At 48.0% G+C, this 14,311-nt stretch overlaps 1 protein-coding gene and 1 long non-coding RNA gene across 4 annotated transcripts in view; one reads left to right on the top strand and one right to left on the bottom strand.

Moving 5' to 3' along the window:
• The window catches only part of ADCY10 (adenylate cyclase 10), a 69,777-nt gene that overhangs the window by 13,856 nt on the left and 41,610 nt on the right, over window positions 1–14,311 (bottom strand). For all 3 annotated transcript variants that reach the window (XM_081865633.1, XM_081865635.1, XM_081865634.1), the window contains 7 exons: window positions 13,549–13,605; window positions 13,394–13,453; window positions 13,137–13,176; window positions 8,133–8,364; window positions 5,129–5,236; window positions 2,324–2,499; window positions 253–412 (listed from right to left, as the gene is read on the bottom strand). In XM_081865633.1, the coding sequence (XP_081721759.1) occupies window positions 253–412; window positions 2,324–2,499; window positions 5,129–5,236; window positions 8,133–8,364; window positions 13,137–13,176; window positions 13,394–13,453; window positions 13,549–13,605 (833 nt within the window). The remainder of the gene's footprint in view (window positions 1–252; window positions 413–2,323; window positions 2,500–5,128; window positions 5,237–8,132; window positions 8,365–13,136; window positions 13,177–13,393; window positions 13,454–13,548; window positions 13,606–14,311) is intronic.
• LOC309344003 lies at window positions 6,834–13,638 on the top strand. Its single transcript, XR_014157516.1, has 2 exons — window positions 6,834–7,144; window positions 13,435–13,638. It is a non-coding gene; the product is annotated as an uncharacterized lncRNA (long non-coding RNA).

Here is a 14,311-nt window from a genome sequence, read left to right as displayed (position 1 = left end):
TGGTCAGGGGTCCATTTACCTTTACCTAATAGTCCAGGAGGCTTTCCCCTCTTTTAGACAGCTTAGATTTTGCTATGCTGGTCCTTACTTCCATATCGACCAGGTTTGATCATTGCAATGCCATCTAAAGAGAGCTGCCAATGAAAATGATTTGGGAGATGCAGTTGGTGCCAAGTGCTGCTGCACACCTCACAGGCAAATTTTCCCATGAAGGAGCAGCCAGCAAAAAAGCGGGAGCAAAACTTTCTGTACCTGGGACTCGTCTTGAGATTCCTCTGCACAGTTCACATTCATGAGAGCTGCTAAGCGGGAGAACTTTTTGCTGCTGCTGGCAAGATCCAGGCTGAAGAGCTGCCACAGCAGGGAAAGGCAGTGCCCTTGCTGGTACAGAAAAGCTAGTTTCTTCTCCCTGCTATAAAAGATACCATAGGAGTGCAGGGGATCAGAAAGCCTCAGGCTACCCACTCTCCTCACAATCCCCCTTCCTATCTTTGAGATAACCCAGGAAGTTCCAATTTACTGGTGCAATTAGTCCACTTACCTCTTTTGGTCGGAGGGCGGCAGAGGCTCACGTGGGACCCCACCGAGAGAGGCATGGCCTCAGTGCCCCTTCTGGATGGCTGTAAGGTTACCAGACATCCCCGTTTCCTGGAGACAGGTCCCCGGATTTACAAATCAGCCCCCATACAAAATCCATTGAAGTTGAAAAGTGTCCCTGGATTCACTGGAAAAAAATCTGGTAACCTTACTCCACCACCTACCAGGAGCCGAATCCTAGCCTGCACCCCACTTTGGCGAATGGGGATGCAGGCTCGGACATGGGCTGTGCCAGGGGGCGGAGCTGCGGAGCAGGAAGGCTTCCCTTGGGTCCGCCCCCTGGCCATTTAAATAGCCCTCACCCAGGGCCCTGCTGACTTTCCTTCGTCGGGTTCCCCTGCCCGCCCACCCTCGGTTTAAGCTGTTAGTCAAGGACTTTGCTGTGGCTACAGAGGTCGCCGTTTTATGGGGCCAGGTAGGAATTTGTCTGATCGCCAAAGAATTGATACTTTTGAATTGTGGTGCTGGAGGAGACTCTTGAGAGTCCCATGGACTGCAAGAAGATCAAACCTATCCATTCTGAAGGAAATCAGCCCTGAGTGCTCACTGGAAGGACAGATCCTGAAGCTGAGGCTCCAATACTTTGGCCACCTCATGAGAAGAGAAGACTTCCTGGAAAAGATCCTGATGTTGGGAAAGATGGAGGGCACAAGGAGAAGGGGACGACAGAGGACGAGATGGCTGGACAGTGTTCTCGAAGCTACCAGCATGAGTTTGACCAAACTGCGGGAGGCAGTGGAAGACAGGAGTGCCTGGCGTGCTCTGGTCCATGGGGTCACGAAGAGTTGGACACGACTAAACAACAACAACAGGAATTTGTCCACCAGGCTAATTGGCTCTGACCCAGTGGTTTTGCCTACCTCATAGCAACCATCACAACTGATTGGGCATTGGGGCAATACTTTGTTTTGGATGGAGGGGAGATTGTAGTCTCCGCCTGCCCCTCCAAACGCTGGGGTATCCCATTAAAGGGATCCGGGGGGAGTGGACATGTCCACCTGCCCAGGCGGGGCCAGGGCCGAAGGCATTCCCCCAGAAGGCGGTCCTTCTGGGGGTCACATTATTTGATGTAAGTCTTAGGAATCCCCACCTGAATTGACCTATGCGTCATAGCTGATGGGACAGGTTGGAGTTACAAGGCTGCAAACTGACCTTGCACCAGGTGATGTGGGAGCACAAACATAGGTGCAGATGCAGAGAAAAATGTACAGTGGTACCTCTGGTTGCTGATGGGATCTGTTCCGGAGATCCCAGAGGGACCACTTCTGCACATGCACATGGTAGAACGCTTCTGCGCATGCGCGTGCAGTGAAACACTTCCAGGTTTGCCGCTTTTGCAACCCAAAGTTTACGTTATCCGAGGGTAGCATAATCCGAGGACCTACTGTATTTCTCTTCTCCAAGAAGATGAGGAACAATTGTCCATCTTATGCACAGTGACTGGGATAAAATCCAATCCAACACCTTAATCTAAGGTAGGTCTCAGCTAAGTATATTATGAGAAAAGTTTATGGCCCAAGCAGCAGTTGAAGAGAACAATATGCTGCCTAGAGGGGGACAGAGTTGGAACAATTCCTCGATTTGAGAAGCTTCCTACAGGCACCCAACTGTAGGTTACTTCAGATCTCGGCGGTGGACCTGTTGATCTACAATACCCCTTTCAATTGTATAACTCAGCAGCACATCCACTCCACCTTCTAAAAACAATTTGCCAGAATCACCATACCCACTGGCCATTTGCCAAGGAACCTGCTTCTTCTGATGAGACAAGTGTTTGGAAGTTTCCACCATGGACTTGAAAAAGGCTCCTATAATGGTCATTGGGAAGCTTCTCTTCAATAAACGCAAAGCCTTCTTCACCAGTTTTTTTGCCAAATTGATTTGACCCATGTTGTAAGAGACCTACAGAGACGTGCGGGAGACAACAATGCAATGGTTATTGGCAAGTTCTTTAGTATCACCTGATAACTTCACTTCTCGCAGTGAGGTAACCAGCAGAAGGCCCTCGGAGCTGGACCTCAGTGTCTGGGCTAAACAATGTGGGTGGGGATGCTGCTTCAGGTACACTGGGCCGAGGGCATTTAGGGCTTCAAAGGTCAGCACCAACACTTTGAACTGTGCTCAGAAACGTACTGGGAGCCAATGTAGGTCTTTCAGGACCAGTGTTATATAGTCCTGGTGGTTGCTCCCAGTCACCTGTCTAGCTGCCACATTCTGGATTAGTTGTAGTTTCCGGATCACCTTCAATCACCCCACGTAGAGCATGTTGCAGTAGTCCAAGCAGGAGATAACCAGAGCATGCGCCACTCTGGCCAGACAGTCCGCGGGCAGGTAGGGTCTCAGCCGGCGTACCAGATGGAACTGGTAGACAGCTGTCCTGGACAGCTGTGAGTCCAAATTGACTCCCAGGCTGTGCACCTGGTCTTTCCTGGGCATGGTTACCCCTTTCTGGACCAGGGAGTCCCCCACACCCACCTGCCCCCATCCCCCCAAAACAGCACTTCTGTCTTGTCAGGCTTCAACTTCAATCTGATAGCTGCCATCCTTCCTCCAGCCACCTCCAGACACTCACACAGGACCTTGACCACCTTCACTGGCCTCCCCCTGAATCCCAGACACCTTGTTTAACCATGGACCTACAAGAGAGCCTCTTGGGCACATCTTTTCGTGGGGGTGGGTTGATATGGGGCAAGGAGTATTGCATTTGTGCAGCAAGACTCCAATGGAAATAATGTTTGGCCATGATCATCCACGTTGCCTACGCAGCAATTGCGAGTATGTGACTACAAGAGGGGCTGCTGCAAGAAGCAGAGTGAAGTTGCTCATAAAAGTGAACACCACTACTTAATGTTTGCAAAGAAAATCGTGGGGTGTCCACCAACTCTGCTCACCACGCAGCAGCAACGACTTCTGTAGGAATAGCCACTTTCCCCAGAGGGGGTGAGAAAAAGAAGGAGCTTACTCAAGGGGTGGGAGATGAAGGTTATCCCAGTATGGAATGCCCAAGAGATGGGTTACCCTCAACCACACCACGAGGGAGAGATCAGTTGGTGGAGCACAAGACTCTTAATCTCTGGGTTGTGGGTTCGAGCCCTGCGTTGGACGAAATATTCCTGCACTGCAGAGAGTTGGACTAGATGGTCCTCCTGGCCCCAGAGCCGTCTTTCCCATAGGACTTAGTGGTTTGTTGCACCAGGGCGCCGGCCTCTCAGGGGCGCCCCAGTGAGTGGGGGAGCTGTGTGGCTTTGCCGGTGGCCTCCCCTTTCCCTGCACACCCGCCAGCTGCGCCTTGCCAACCATATGGCTGGCGGACGTGCAGCTTGCCTCCCAAGCCTCCATGGGAGGAGAGAGATCCCTGCAGAGGCTTAGGATGGAAGCTGCACCCCGCCAACTATATGGCTGGTGGGCTGGTGTGCAGCTTCCTTCCCAAGCCTCCCTCCCTCCCTCACCCCACACCCCCAGTCTTCCCTCTGTGAAAGTAGCATTTATTACTACTCAGGAGGAAGTGGCGGCAGCAGCAAGATGAACATTTGGGGGCGCTGGGCAGATCTTTGCACCCTGGCATCACATATGGTAAAGGCGGCCCTGCATGGCCCCTTGCAACACTACAATTCTATGATTCTATTATCTGATTTTGCCATTACAGGGTCATTTTCCTGCCTCCATGTGAATTAGTGGCTCCATTAGTTCCTATGGGGGGGGGGTGGAGAAACAGCTTGTGGGAGGAGCAAAAAGGTTAAGCCACCCTCAGAGGTCATTCACAGGACGGTGGCTTTCTGCCCATACTGTCCAGTATTAACCAACTTGATTTTTAAGAATTGAGAAGGTTGCTATTTTTAAAACCCTTCACTGCTTAATGAATAGTAATTTCAATTTTAACAAATAACTTGAGTGGAATTAGCATCTCGGCCTGCAGAAGACGTCTGACAGAGCAACTGGGTAGGAAATGATGGATTGATTTAAAAATAGAAATGGGGGGAAAGGGGTCATACTTGAGAAGAAAGGGAAGCCCCATAGCTCTAGCCCTCAGGCCATCTCTATGGGCATGTGTGCACCAAGTGATAAGGTGCACATTGTTCGTTCTGTATGCAGACCAACCATTAAAAACTAATAGAATAGAATTAAGGGTGTGTTTGTGCATGTGTGTAAGATCTATGAAAGCCATACAAATAAATGCAATTTAGAAAGCACAGCGTCAGCCCCCTCATTAAAAGCAGTCAGCTCCCAAAAGACTGTTGGAAGAAGGAGGTCTTCGCCAGCTGGTGATGCGACAACAAGGAAGGAACAAGTCGGGCATCTCTAGGGAGGGGGTTCAAGAGTCTGGGAATAGCCACCGAGAGGCCCCCCACCCCAGGGTGCTTGTGAGGGTGTCAGGACCAAGAGACAGGTCTCCCCTGAAGATCGCAGAGCCTAGGGAGGTTCCTATGAAGGAATACAGTCTTCCAGAAAGCTTGGACCCAATCCATGTAGGGCTTCATACTTTGAAATCTCCACCCTCCCCGTATCAACCAAATCCAGCAGGTCCTCTTACCTCTCCCTTGAGGCTGTGCAATACTGACTCCTCAAACAAGCTAATGTTTCTTTGCTTGGGACTCACAGATTTCAGCATGAGCTCTGCTGTGTTCAGATACGTAAAAGCCTCAAAGAAGGACAACACAGAACAGAATATTTACTTCCTTGATCTCTGTTTACTCCCATCCCTTGCCCATATTTTTTAAAAAAATAATATTTATTAAAGTTTTAAATGTTACAAAAAGAGAAATAACTCCAGGTTAAACAAAAACTTGACAACACATAAAGAGAGAAGAGAATAGAATTTTTTTTAAATAAAAAACAGAAAAACAAAAATAGAAACAATTAAAAAACACAACGAACCTTCCCATAACTTATCTTTCATTTGCTTGTTTCCTTGACCTCCTCGCACCTCCCTTTTTTTGTATTCTAGTTCGGTTAGCTATTTCAGCAAATCCTTTCCATCTTTCCCAATTTTTATCCTATAATTTATCTTAATATAATATAACTTTACCTTTCCTCCTTTCATCCATTAACAATCTATTTTTACTTAATCCTTTATAATATTTCTGCTAAAGCCACATAACTTCATTCCAGCCTCCTTCTAACATTCCTTAATTTTACAATGTTTCTGTAGATAAACTTTAAATTTCTTCCAATCCTCTTCCACCCCCTTGCCCATATTCCGGTGCATCTGGGGTTGAGCTCAGAACTCTCCATTCATCAGAGGAGTACCAGGAAACGGGCAAGGTGACAAGATTTCCTCTTTGCCTTTCTGACAAGTCCGCTCACCCCTCTTAGCGCCATGGCATTGCGGAACGGCAGAGGCTTCAAAGAGGGAACTGGAACTTCAGGGCCCTTCCTGATAGGCGGTGGGAGCATAAGCCCCCGTCGCCTATCGGAAACCAGATCCTAGCCTGCATCCTGCTTTGGCAAATGGGGCTGAAGGCTGAGATTTGGGCTGTGCCAGGGGGCAGAGCCGACGGAGTGAGTGGGCTTCCCTCGGGTCTGCCCCTTGCCCATTTAAGCAGCCTACACCTGGGGCACTACCTGTTTGTTCCTTCGCCAGGTTCCCCCACCAACCCACCCATCCTAGGTTTAAGCTGATAGTCAATGATTCTGCTGTCGTTACAGCCATTGTGTGATGGCCTGGGATTCCGATTCAGAGGCTGAACCGGAGGAATCCCAGCCTGCACAGGAGTCCCCGCCTCCAGGGCCGGCTGAACTGGGGCAGGGCCTTGATTCTGAAGCGCCTGCACCTGTGCCAAATCCTCAGGAGCAGGCACCAGGTGATTCCACTCTGGCTCCAGAGGTGGTTGAGGACTCAGTGCCTGCAGGTGAGTCTCCCCCTGGGCCCAGTAACCCTTCAGCCTCTCCTGAACTGCAGAGACTCAGGGCAGAGAGGCGAAGGGAACTGGTTTCTCCCAGGAGGAGTGCTCGCCTTAAGGCCAAGAGAGGTGGGTCTCCTGGGGGCCAGGACCGCCCCTGGCCTCAGAACAGACAAAGGCCAGTCGGCCCGGTCCCAGGTTGTGGGAGCAACGTCGTTGTTGAGTACCTGTTCCTGCCCGGACCCAGACCTGACTCTCCAGTGCCCCTGTCCCCGCCCGGCTTCCTGCTTCAGACCTCGCCCCGCTCCTTGTGGACTGTTTCCAGGCTATTGACCCAGGACCGGACTTTGACTACGCCAACGGTAACCTTCCCCCCGGGACCAGCACACATTGCCACTTTATAGGGCCGGGTAGGAATTTGCCCACTGAGCTAATTGGCTTTGACCTGGTGGTTTTGCCTACCTCATAGCAATTGTCACAACTGATTGGGCATTGGGGCAATCCTTTGTTTTGGATGGAGGGGAGATTGTAGTCTCCGCCTGCCCCTCCAAATGCTGGGGTATCCCGTTACAGTGATCTGGGGGGAGTGGCCATGTCCACGTGCCCTGGGGGGGGGCAGGGCTGAAGGCACTCCCCCAGACAGCGGTCCCTGCGGGGGTCACCCTATTGGATGTAAGTCTTAGGAACTCCTGCCTGGATTGACCACGGTGAGCGGACCAGAAGTACTGTATTTTTCGCTCCATAAGACGCACCTGACCATAAGACCCACCTAGTTTTTAGAGGAGGAAAACAAGAAAAAAAATATTCTGAACGAAACAGTGGATGCATGGTTTTTGTGGTTCATGCTGTGGCCACAGACATGATATGTGATTTGACGGTGAGTTTCTCTCCTCATTGCTTGCTTTAGTATTCCTGTCTCCTCTCTTTGCAAGTTCGCTGTCTTTACCTCCCCCCTCCCGGGCAGCCTCCTTTATCGTCAGAGTCCTTTATCTCCCTCCCGGTCGCTTGCTGATCAGCTGCTCAGCGGCTTTGTTTCAACACCCCCTTCCCTCTTTCTGGGGAAAAAAAAAAGCACGATCTGCTTTTTGCCCCTGGGCAATTTAGCTCCAGGGACCACGCATTCGCTCCATAAGACACACAGACATTTCCCCCTCCTTTTTAGGAGGAAAAAAGTGTGTCTTATGGAGCGAAAAATAGGGTATTTAGATTGCCCCATGACCCTTGCCAAAACTCTTTCACCTGTATTCAATAGTGTTGTGGCCTGTTTTGACCCAAAACCAGTCTTACTGGACTCTTATTTATATGGGTTGGGGTATGGGGAGCCCAGTGTCTGGTCCTGCAAAGCTCAAATAGTTGCCCAAGCCCAAGCCATTTTTGTCCATTGACAAAACTGAGCCTCTCACCCGCTCAACCAACAGAAGAGAGGGAGCAAACTCACCGAGCAGGGGAAACTAGCCTGCAGTAGAGTAAAATAAAACTAGCAACGGTTCTGTTCCCCACGTGGAACTACAAATAAGAGGACAAACTTCTACCATACACAGTTTTGCCCTACCACTATCCTGCGGCTTGGACTTTCACAAAACTTGACACATGCAATGTTGTGCGCGTTTAGGGTAGCCTCTGACTGTGGAGAAGGAGAGAGGGATGAAGGACATGGGCAGCTGGAGTGGGGAAGATTGAGTAGGTCTAACTCACCATATAATTGTTGGAAAGGTGGACATAACCACATGCAGACTCCAACAAGTAATAAAAGGCCCGAGGGGTATCTTCCACAGCCACGCAGTGTTGAGACAAAGGTATGATGATGTACTCCACAATCTCTTCACATTCACAGGAGCTCAGGTTCTTGATTCTTTTCTTGCCCATCTCAGTAAGCATGATGATTTCATCCATCCTCTCTAAAAACTTCATTTCTATATCTTCCGCTCTGACCAAATGGGGACAGTGGGAGGGGGGAGGGATCTCAGCAACTTCTAACATACGCTTGGCTCCTCAACCCAGGACAGAAGGACTTAAGGCTTGTCCACCCTTACCTTTGCTACGCATTTCTAATATTTAGAATATACTGGACCCCATTGCATTTGTTTAAAAAAGGACTACCTAAGGCAGTCTGTTTCAGGGGCCTAATCCGGCCCACTGGTCGATATAATCTGGCCCCTGTGGCAGTTTATTTCCTGGGGTAAGATCCTTAAAAAAAAACCTCCACAACTTCAACCCTAAAAGAAGCTCAACAACCCCAATCTAAAAGAAAATTTTGTGGTAAAATCATAAAACAGCTCAACAACTTCAATCCTTAAAAGAGGTCAACAACCTTGGTTGGCCCTTTGGTCGGCCCTCACGGCCCTTCACTTCATCAAATCTGGCCCTCCTTGAAAAAAGTTTGGACACCACTGATCTAAGGTATCTAACTGTTGGAGATGCAATAGGTATAATGCTTCTCTAAAATGTATGTCTTTTGATTGTCCTATATGGAAAGATTTTTGGCAGAAGGTAACTGAAACCATCAACAGAAGTGTACAGAACAACCATACCTTTACAGAGCAAAACATCCTTTTGAATTATATGCCCAGTACATGGAACCTTACAAAAGGACAACGTGCATGGACTCTCTGTGCCCTTACCACAGCAAAAAGACTGATGCTGAGGAATTGGAAAAATAAAAGTGCAGCTCCCCTTCTACAACTGAAGACTTATACAAACTCGCAATGTATGAACAACTTGCATATAAATGCAGACTTGCCAAGGACAAATTCAATGATATTCGGAATCCACTTGTCATGGACCCGACAGAAAATCGTGAAGAGTAGCCGGAGCTAGAAAGTGGGCAGGCAGAGGAAAGACAGGAGACTCACAGATTTCTCAGGCAGCGAGAGACAGGGGGCAAATGCCTCCCCTTTCTGAAGCCGTTAGTAATGCTGCTTATCAACAAAGCGAAAGTGGGCTGGATGAGAGCCAGCTCTCTGAAGAATCTCAATTTCTCACGGCACAAAGGGGGAAGAGGAATGCCTCACCCGAAGAGGAGTTTGTTGAACCTGTCAGTCCAAAAACTAGGCAAATGGAAAGGGTCAAAGACAGAAGGAAAACCAATAAACGTAAGGGGAGAAAGTTCAGGATATTCTGCAGTAGCCGGAAGTATTCTTCAGAAGACTCAACTTGATTGTGATTTATGGACGCTCTGAGAGAGAGCAGCCAGAGGTTAATTGCTTGTATGCAATAAATCTTCTGTAAATTACCACTTGCGTGTTGTTTTCTCAAGCCAGCAGCTGGCCAGCTCCTGACACCACTCTTACAAATACTGTAATAGGTTGAGATCTGGTGAAGTACAATAGCCACTTGTAAATTATACAGTTTGGGGGGGTTTCCCCTGCCCCCTTTATTTCCCCTTCTACACAGGTGCTGTCCCCCCTTTTATTTACGTCTCATCATGTTTATTAGCACATATAATTATCTACTTTTTGAACTTTTTGAAAATTAAATAAATACAACCTTTGCTCCTCATTTCTAGGCACAAGTCCAGGATTTTCAGGTCCAGATCCAAGACTCCCCCCCCCCCAATACTTTCCCTGCAAAAAATCATCTCTTTACGGCTGAATTGGAACAAACAGCAATCCGTGGAAATTCCAAGTTGCTGTTTCCTCCAGTTAAAAGAATCTCGTGAAAATTCATCAGCCTTCATGCGCAAATTTCTCCTAATCAACATTCTTATTTGCGCTTTTGCCTAATATACACATTTCTGTACAGTGGTGCCTCGCAAGACGAAATTAATCCATTCCGTGAGGCTCTTCGTATAGCGGTTTATTCGTCTTGCGAAGCAAGCCCATTGACAGCTTAACGGATTAGCGCTATTAACGGTTTAGCGGCTTTTAGCGGATCAGCTGATAAGCGGCTTATTAGCGGATCAGCTGATAAGCAGCTTAGGGCTTAGGAAAAGGGGGGGAAGGGAAAAACCCCCGCAGGAACTCGCAAGACATTTTCGTCTTGCGAAGCAAGCCCATAGGGGAATTCGTTTTGCGAAGCGCCTCCAAAACGGAAAACCCTTTCGTCTAGCGGGTTTTCCGTCTTGCGAGGCGTTCGTCTTGCGGGGCACCACTGTATGATATTTGCACTAATATAGACAGCTCCTTCATTCCTTCCTCATAAGGCTTAGTTTCCAGACCCCTGATCATTTTAGCAGCCCTCCTCTGCACACATCCCAGCTGGTCAACGTCCTTCTTAAACTGTGATGCCCAGAATTGGAAACAGGACTCCCAAGTGTGGTCTGACTAAGGCAGAAGAGCACTATTACTTCCCCTGACCTGGACACTAGACTTCTGTTGATGCAGCCTAGAATAGCATTAGCTTTTTTGCTGCTGCAGCACACTGTTGATTCATTTTAAGCTTGTGGTCCACCAAGACCCCTAGATCCTTTTCGCATGTACCGCTAGTAAGCCAGGTGTCCCCCATCCTATATTTGTGCATCTGGTTCTTCCTATCTTAAGTTCAGAATCTGACATTTGTCCCTACTGAAATTCGTTGCGGCCCAGTTCTCTAGTCCAGGAGTAGGCAATCTAAGGCCCGGGGGCCAGATCTGGCCCCCAATTACCTTCTCAATCCAGCCCACAGACAGTCCAGTCCACAGACAGTGTGTTTTTACATGGGTAGAATGTGTCCTTTTATTTAAAATGCATCTCTGGGTTATTTGTGGGGCATAGAAATTCGTTCATATTTTCCCCAAAAAATATAGTCCGGCCCATCACATGGTCTGAGGGACAGTGGACTGGCCCATGGCTGAAAAAGGTTGCTGACCCCTGCTCTAGTCTGTTAAAGTCCTTTTAGATCCCGATTGTGTCTTCTGCGCCATTAGCTACCCCTCCCAGTTGGGTATCATCTGCAAATTCGACGACCATCTTCACAATTCCTTCATCCAAATCATTTATAAAGGTGTTGAAAAGACAACGGGCCCAGGACAAAACCCTGTGACACCCCAATCCACACAACTGCTTTGGAGCAGAGCAGGAAGTTAATTAACTGTCGCAGATAGAGAGAAAAAGAGGGAGCGCCTGAGAAATGGGGTATCAGGGAAACCATGAAGAAACGGGGTGAGGTGGGGGGGAGATGAGGAAATAAAAAAGTGAAAAAGTACAGAACTAGCAGGGAAGCTAAAGCATTCTAGGGAAGGGAGAGAGGGAAGGAATGGGGGCAGTGAGGTTCAAAAGAAATCTGTGGAGAGAGGGAAGTATATTTTGGGGTTATGAAGAATAAAGATGATTAATAGAGAATGGCTTTAAAAGAAAACATGGGATTGAAAAGTCAACAACATATTTTACTATATTGTGACTGAACCATCTTTTGAGTCAAAATATAAAACTGGTAAAGGTAAAGGGACCCCTGACCATTAGGTCCAGTAGTGGCCGATTCTGGGGTTGCAGTGCTCATCTCGCTTTTTTGGCCAAAGAAGGCGGTGTACAGCTTCCGGATCATGTGGCCAGCATGACTAAGCTGCTTTTGGAGAAACCAGAGCAGCGCATGGAAACGCCATTTACCTACCCACCAGAGCAGTACCTATTTGTCTACTTGCACTTTGATGTGCTTTTGAACTGTTAGGTTGGCAGGAGCAGGGACTGAGCAATGGGAGCTCACCCCGTCGCGGGGATTCGAATCGCAACCTTCTGATCGGCAAGCCCTAGGCTCTGTGGTTTAGACCACAGCGCCATCTGCGTCCCTATAAAACTGGACCTCAGAGCAATTTCAGCTGAAAAGAGCTGAGTCCCCAATTCTAACCTCTAAGGAAGCTCACTGTGCCATATTTATCATGACATAATTATATCATGAGTTTCCCCATTTCTGCTGCACGTAATTACAACTTGGGGGGAAAACAGGGAGTAGCAATGTCACATCAAGTGATGAGTTGCACCAAATTATGGGGAGCAGAGTGCCCTGTGTCTCCCAGATCTTTAGTTCTGCCCAAACTACTGCCCTACACTGGTGGCACTGTGGGTTAAACCACAGAGCCTAGGTCTTGCCAATCAGAAGGTTGGCAGTTCGAATCCCTGCGACGGGGTGAGCTCACGTTACTCAGTCCCTGCTCCTGCCCACCTAGCAGTTCTAAAGCATGTCAAAGTGCAAGTAGATAAATAGGTACCACTCCGGCAGGAAGGTAAACGGCGTTTCCGTGCACTGCTCTGGTTTGCCAGAAGTGGCTTAGTCATGCTGGCCACATGACCCGGAAGCTGTACGCCGGCTCCCTCGGCCAAAAAAGCGAGATGAGCGCCGCAACCCCAGAGTTGTCCGCAACTGGCCCTAACGGTCAGGGGTACCTTTACCCTTTAAGCTACTTTGTACTCTTTGGAGAAAGGGTGGTGAAATGCAGCCAAGAAAAATGAACACTGAATCTGCCAAGATACATCAGATATGGATTCACAGATGACTGTAAGCTCTCTATTTTCTGACTCTCGGTAGACAACCTCTGATATTGACAACTATCAGTGGGCTTCTTATTTAATCCCCTACATTATCTCTAAGCTAAGGGCTCCCAGGTGAACAGAGCTGAAAAAGACCCCCAGTTGATCAACCAGATATAATAACAAATACCAGCCAACGTTTTTAGTACCAGGTAAGATGAACTATTACTCTGATTTCATATAAGAGAGATTCTTAGACCCTTAAAGTACCCCAGTCATAGCAGAATGCCAAAGAATATAGAAGTTCTTTTCATCAAACCTAAAGGACTCTTGCAAGCTGGGTCTCCCCTGAAGCTCTTCTAGAAAAGGAAGGGAAGGGAAGAATGATAAATGCATTGCTGCAGACATTTTGGTTTCTTGTTAAGTAAGAAAAGGAATGGAATTCATAGGTATAAATGAGACTAAACCAAGCACTCATTTGTGTGTGTGTGTGTGTGTGTGTGTGTGTGTGTGTAAACATGGAAGCATCATATGGGGATTTTTCAGTCATGAGCTGTTAAATACGGTTGAGCCTACCTTTGCTAAGATTGCGTCTTGTGATTCTATTTTCCATCCAGGTGTCAGAAACAAGAATTTCTGAGGGAGGAAAAGGAAGATGCATCTGATATGATTCCATCATTCAAGAAAGCGGCTAATTGTGTACATCTGGGGTTTCGGTGAAATCCGTTTACCGTTACTTGATCCTAGAAAACGCTCTGAAGCACACTGTTTAATGCTGGAGAGGTATACTGTAAAGCAAACAAAATTCAAGAATAAGTCCAGTGTTAAGCCTACTAGCATCTCGCAGTACCTGCATTAACATTAACTGTTTCTTGGTTACAGGACACTGGTTTTCAATCAGTTTATTGTGCATAACCAGAGGCAGTGGCGTAGCGTGGGTTGTCAGCACCCGGGGCAAGGCAAGTAATTTGCGCCCCCTAACCCGTGGATTTGCGCGCCCTAACCCGTGGATTTGCGCCCCCTAATTCTAACCCCCAGATGTTGCGCCCGGTGCGGCCGCCCCCCCTGCACCCACCACGCTACGCCACTGACCAGAGGCCGCTACAATGCATAGCAGAGGGCAAGGCAAGGCTTCCCTCTGAAATCGCATGATAGATATACCCTATAAAAAGTTTACAGCATAAAACTTTAAAATTAACATATCCAGAACAGAGCTTCTTGGGTGCCAGAGCAAATTTGGCTACCAGATGCATAATCTGTAGGTCTTTATCAGCTAGGAGCTCAAGCGTCCCCTCCTGGGGTATCATTCTGAGAGACAGTCAGTCAGTCAGTCAGTCAGTCAGTTTTATTGCACATAGCCAAAGGCTGCCGCAATGTACACAGAATTATTTGACAATTAAAAGAAACTATACTGAATTGATACAAAAGACTTAAGACATTTATATTATCAAAACATTACGTACTCTAAACAGAGCTATAAAAGTACCCCAATGT

This window comes from Podarcis erhardii, assembly GCF_964252035.2.
Source record: "Podarcis erhardii genome assembly, chromosome: 6".
NCBI classification, from domain to species: domain Eukaryota; kingdom Metazoa; phylum Chordata; class Lepidosauria; order Squamata; family Lacertidae; genus Podarcis; species Podarcis erhardii.
The sequence above is the reverse complement of the archived record's forward strand: the minus strand, read 5'-3'. Positions and strand labels throughout refer to the sequence as shown.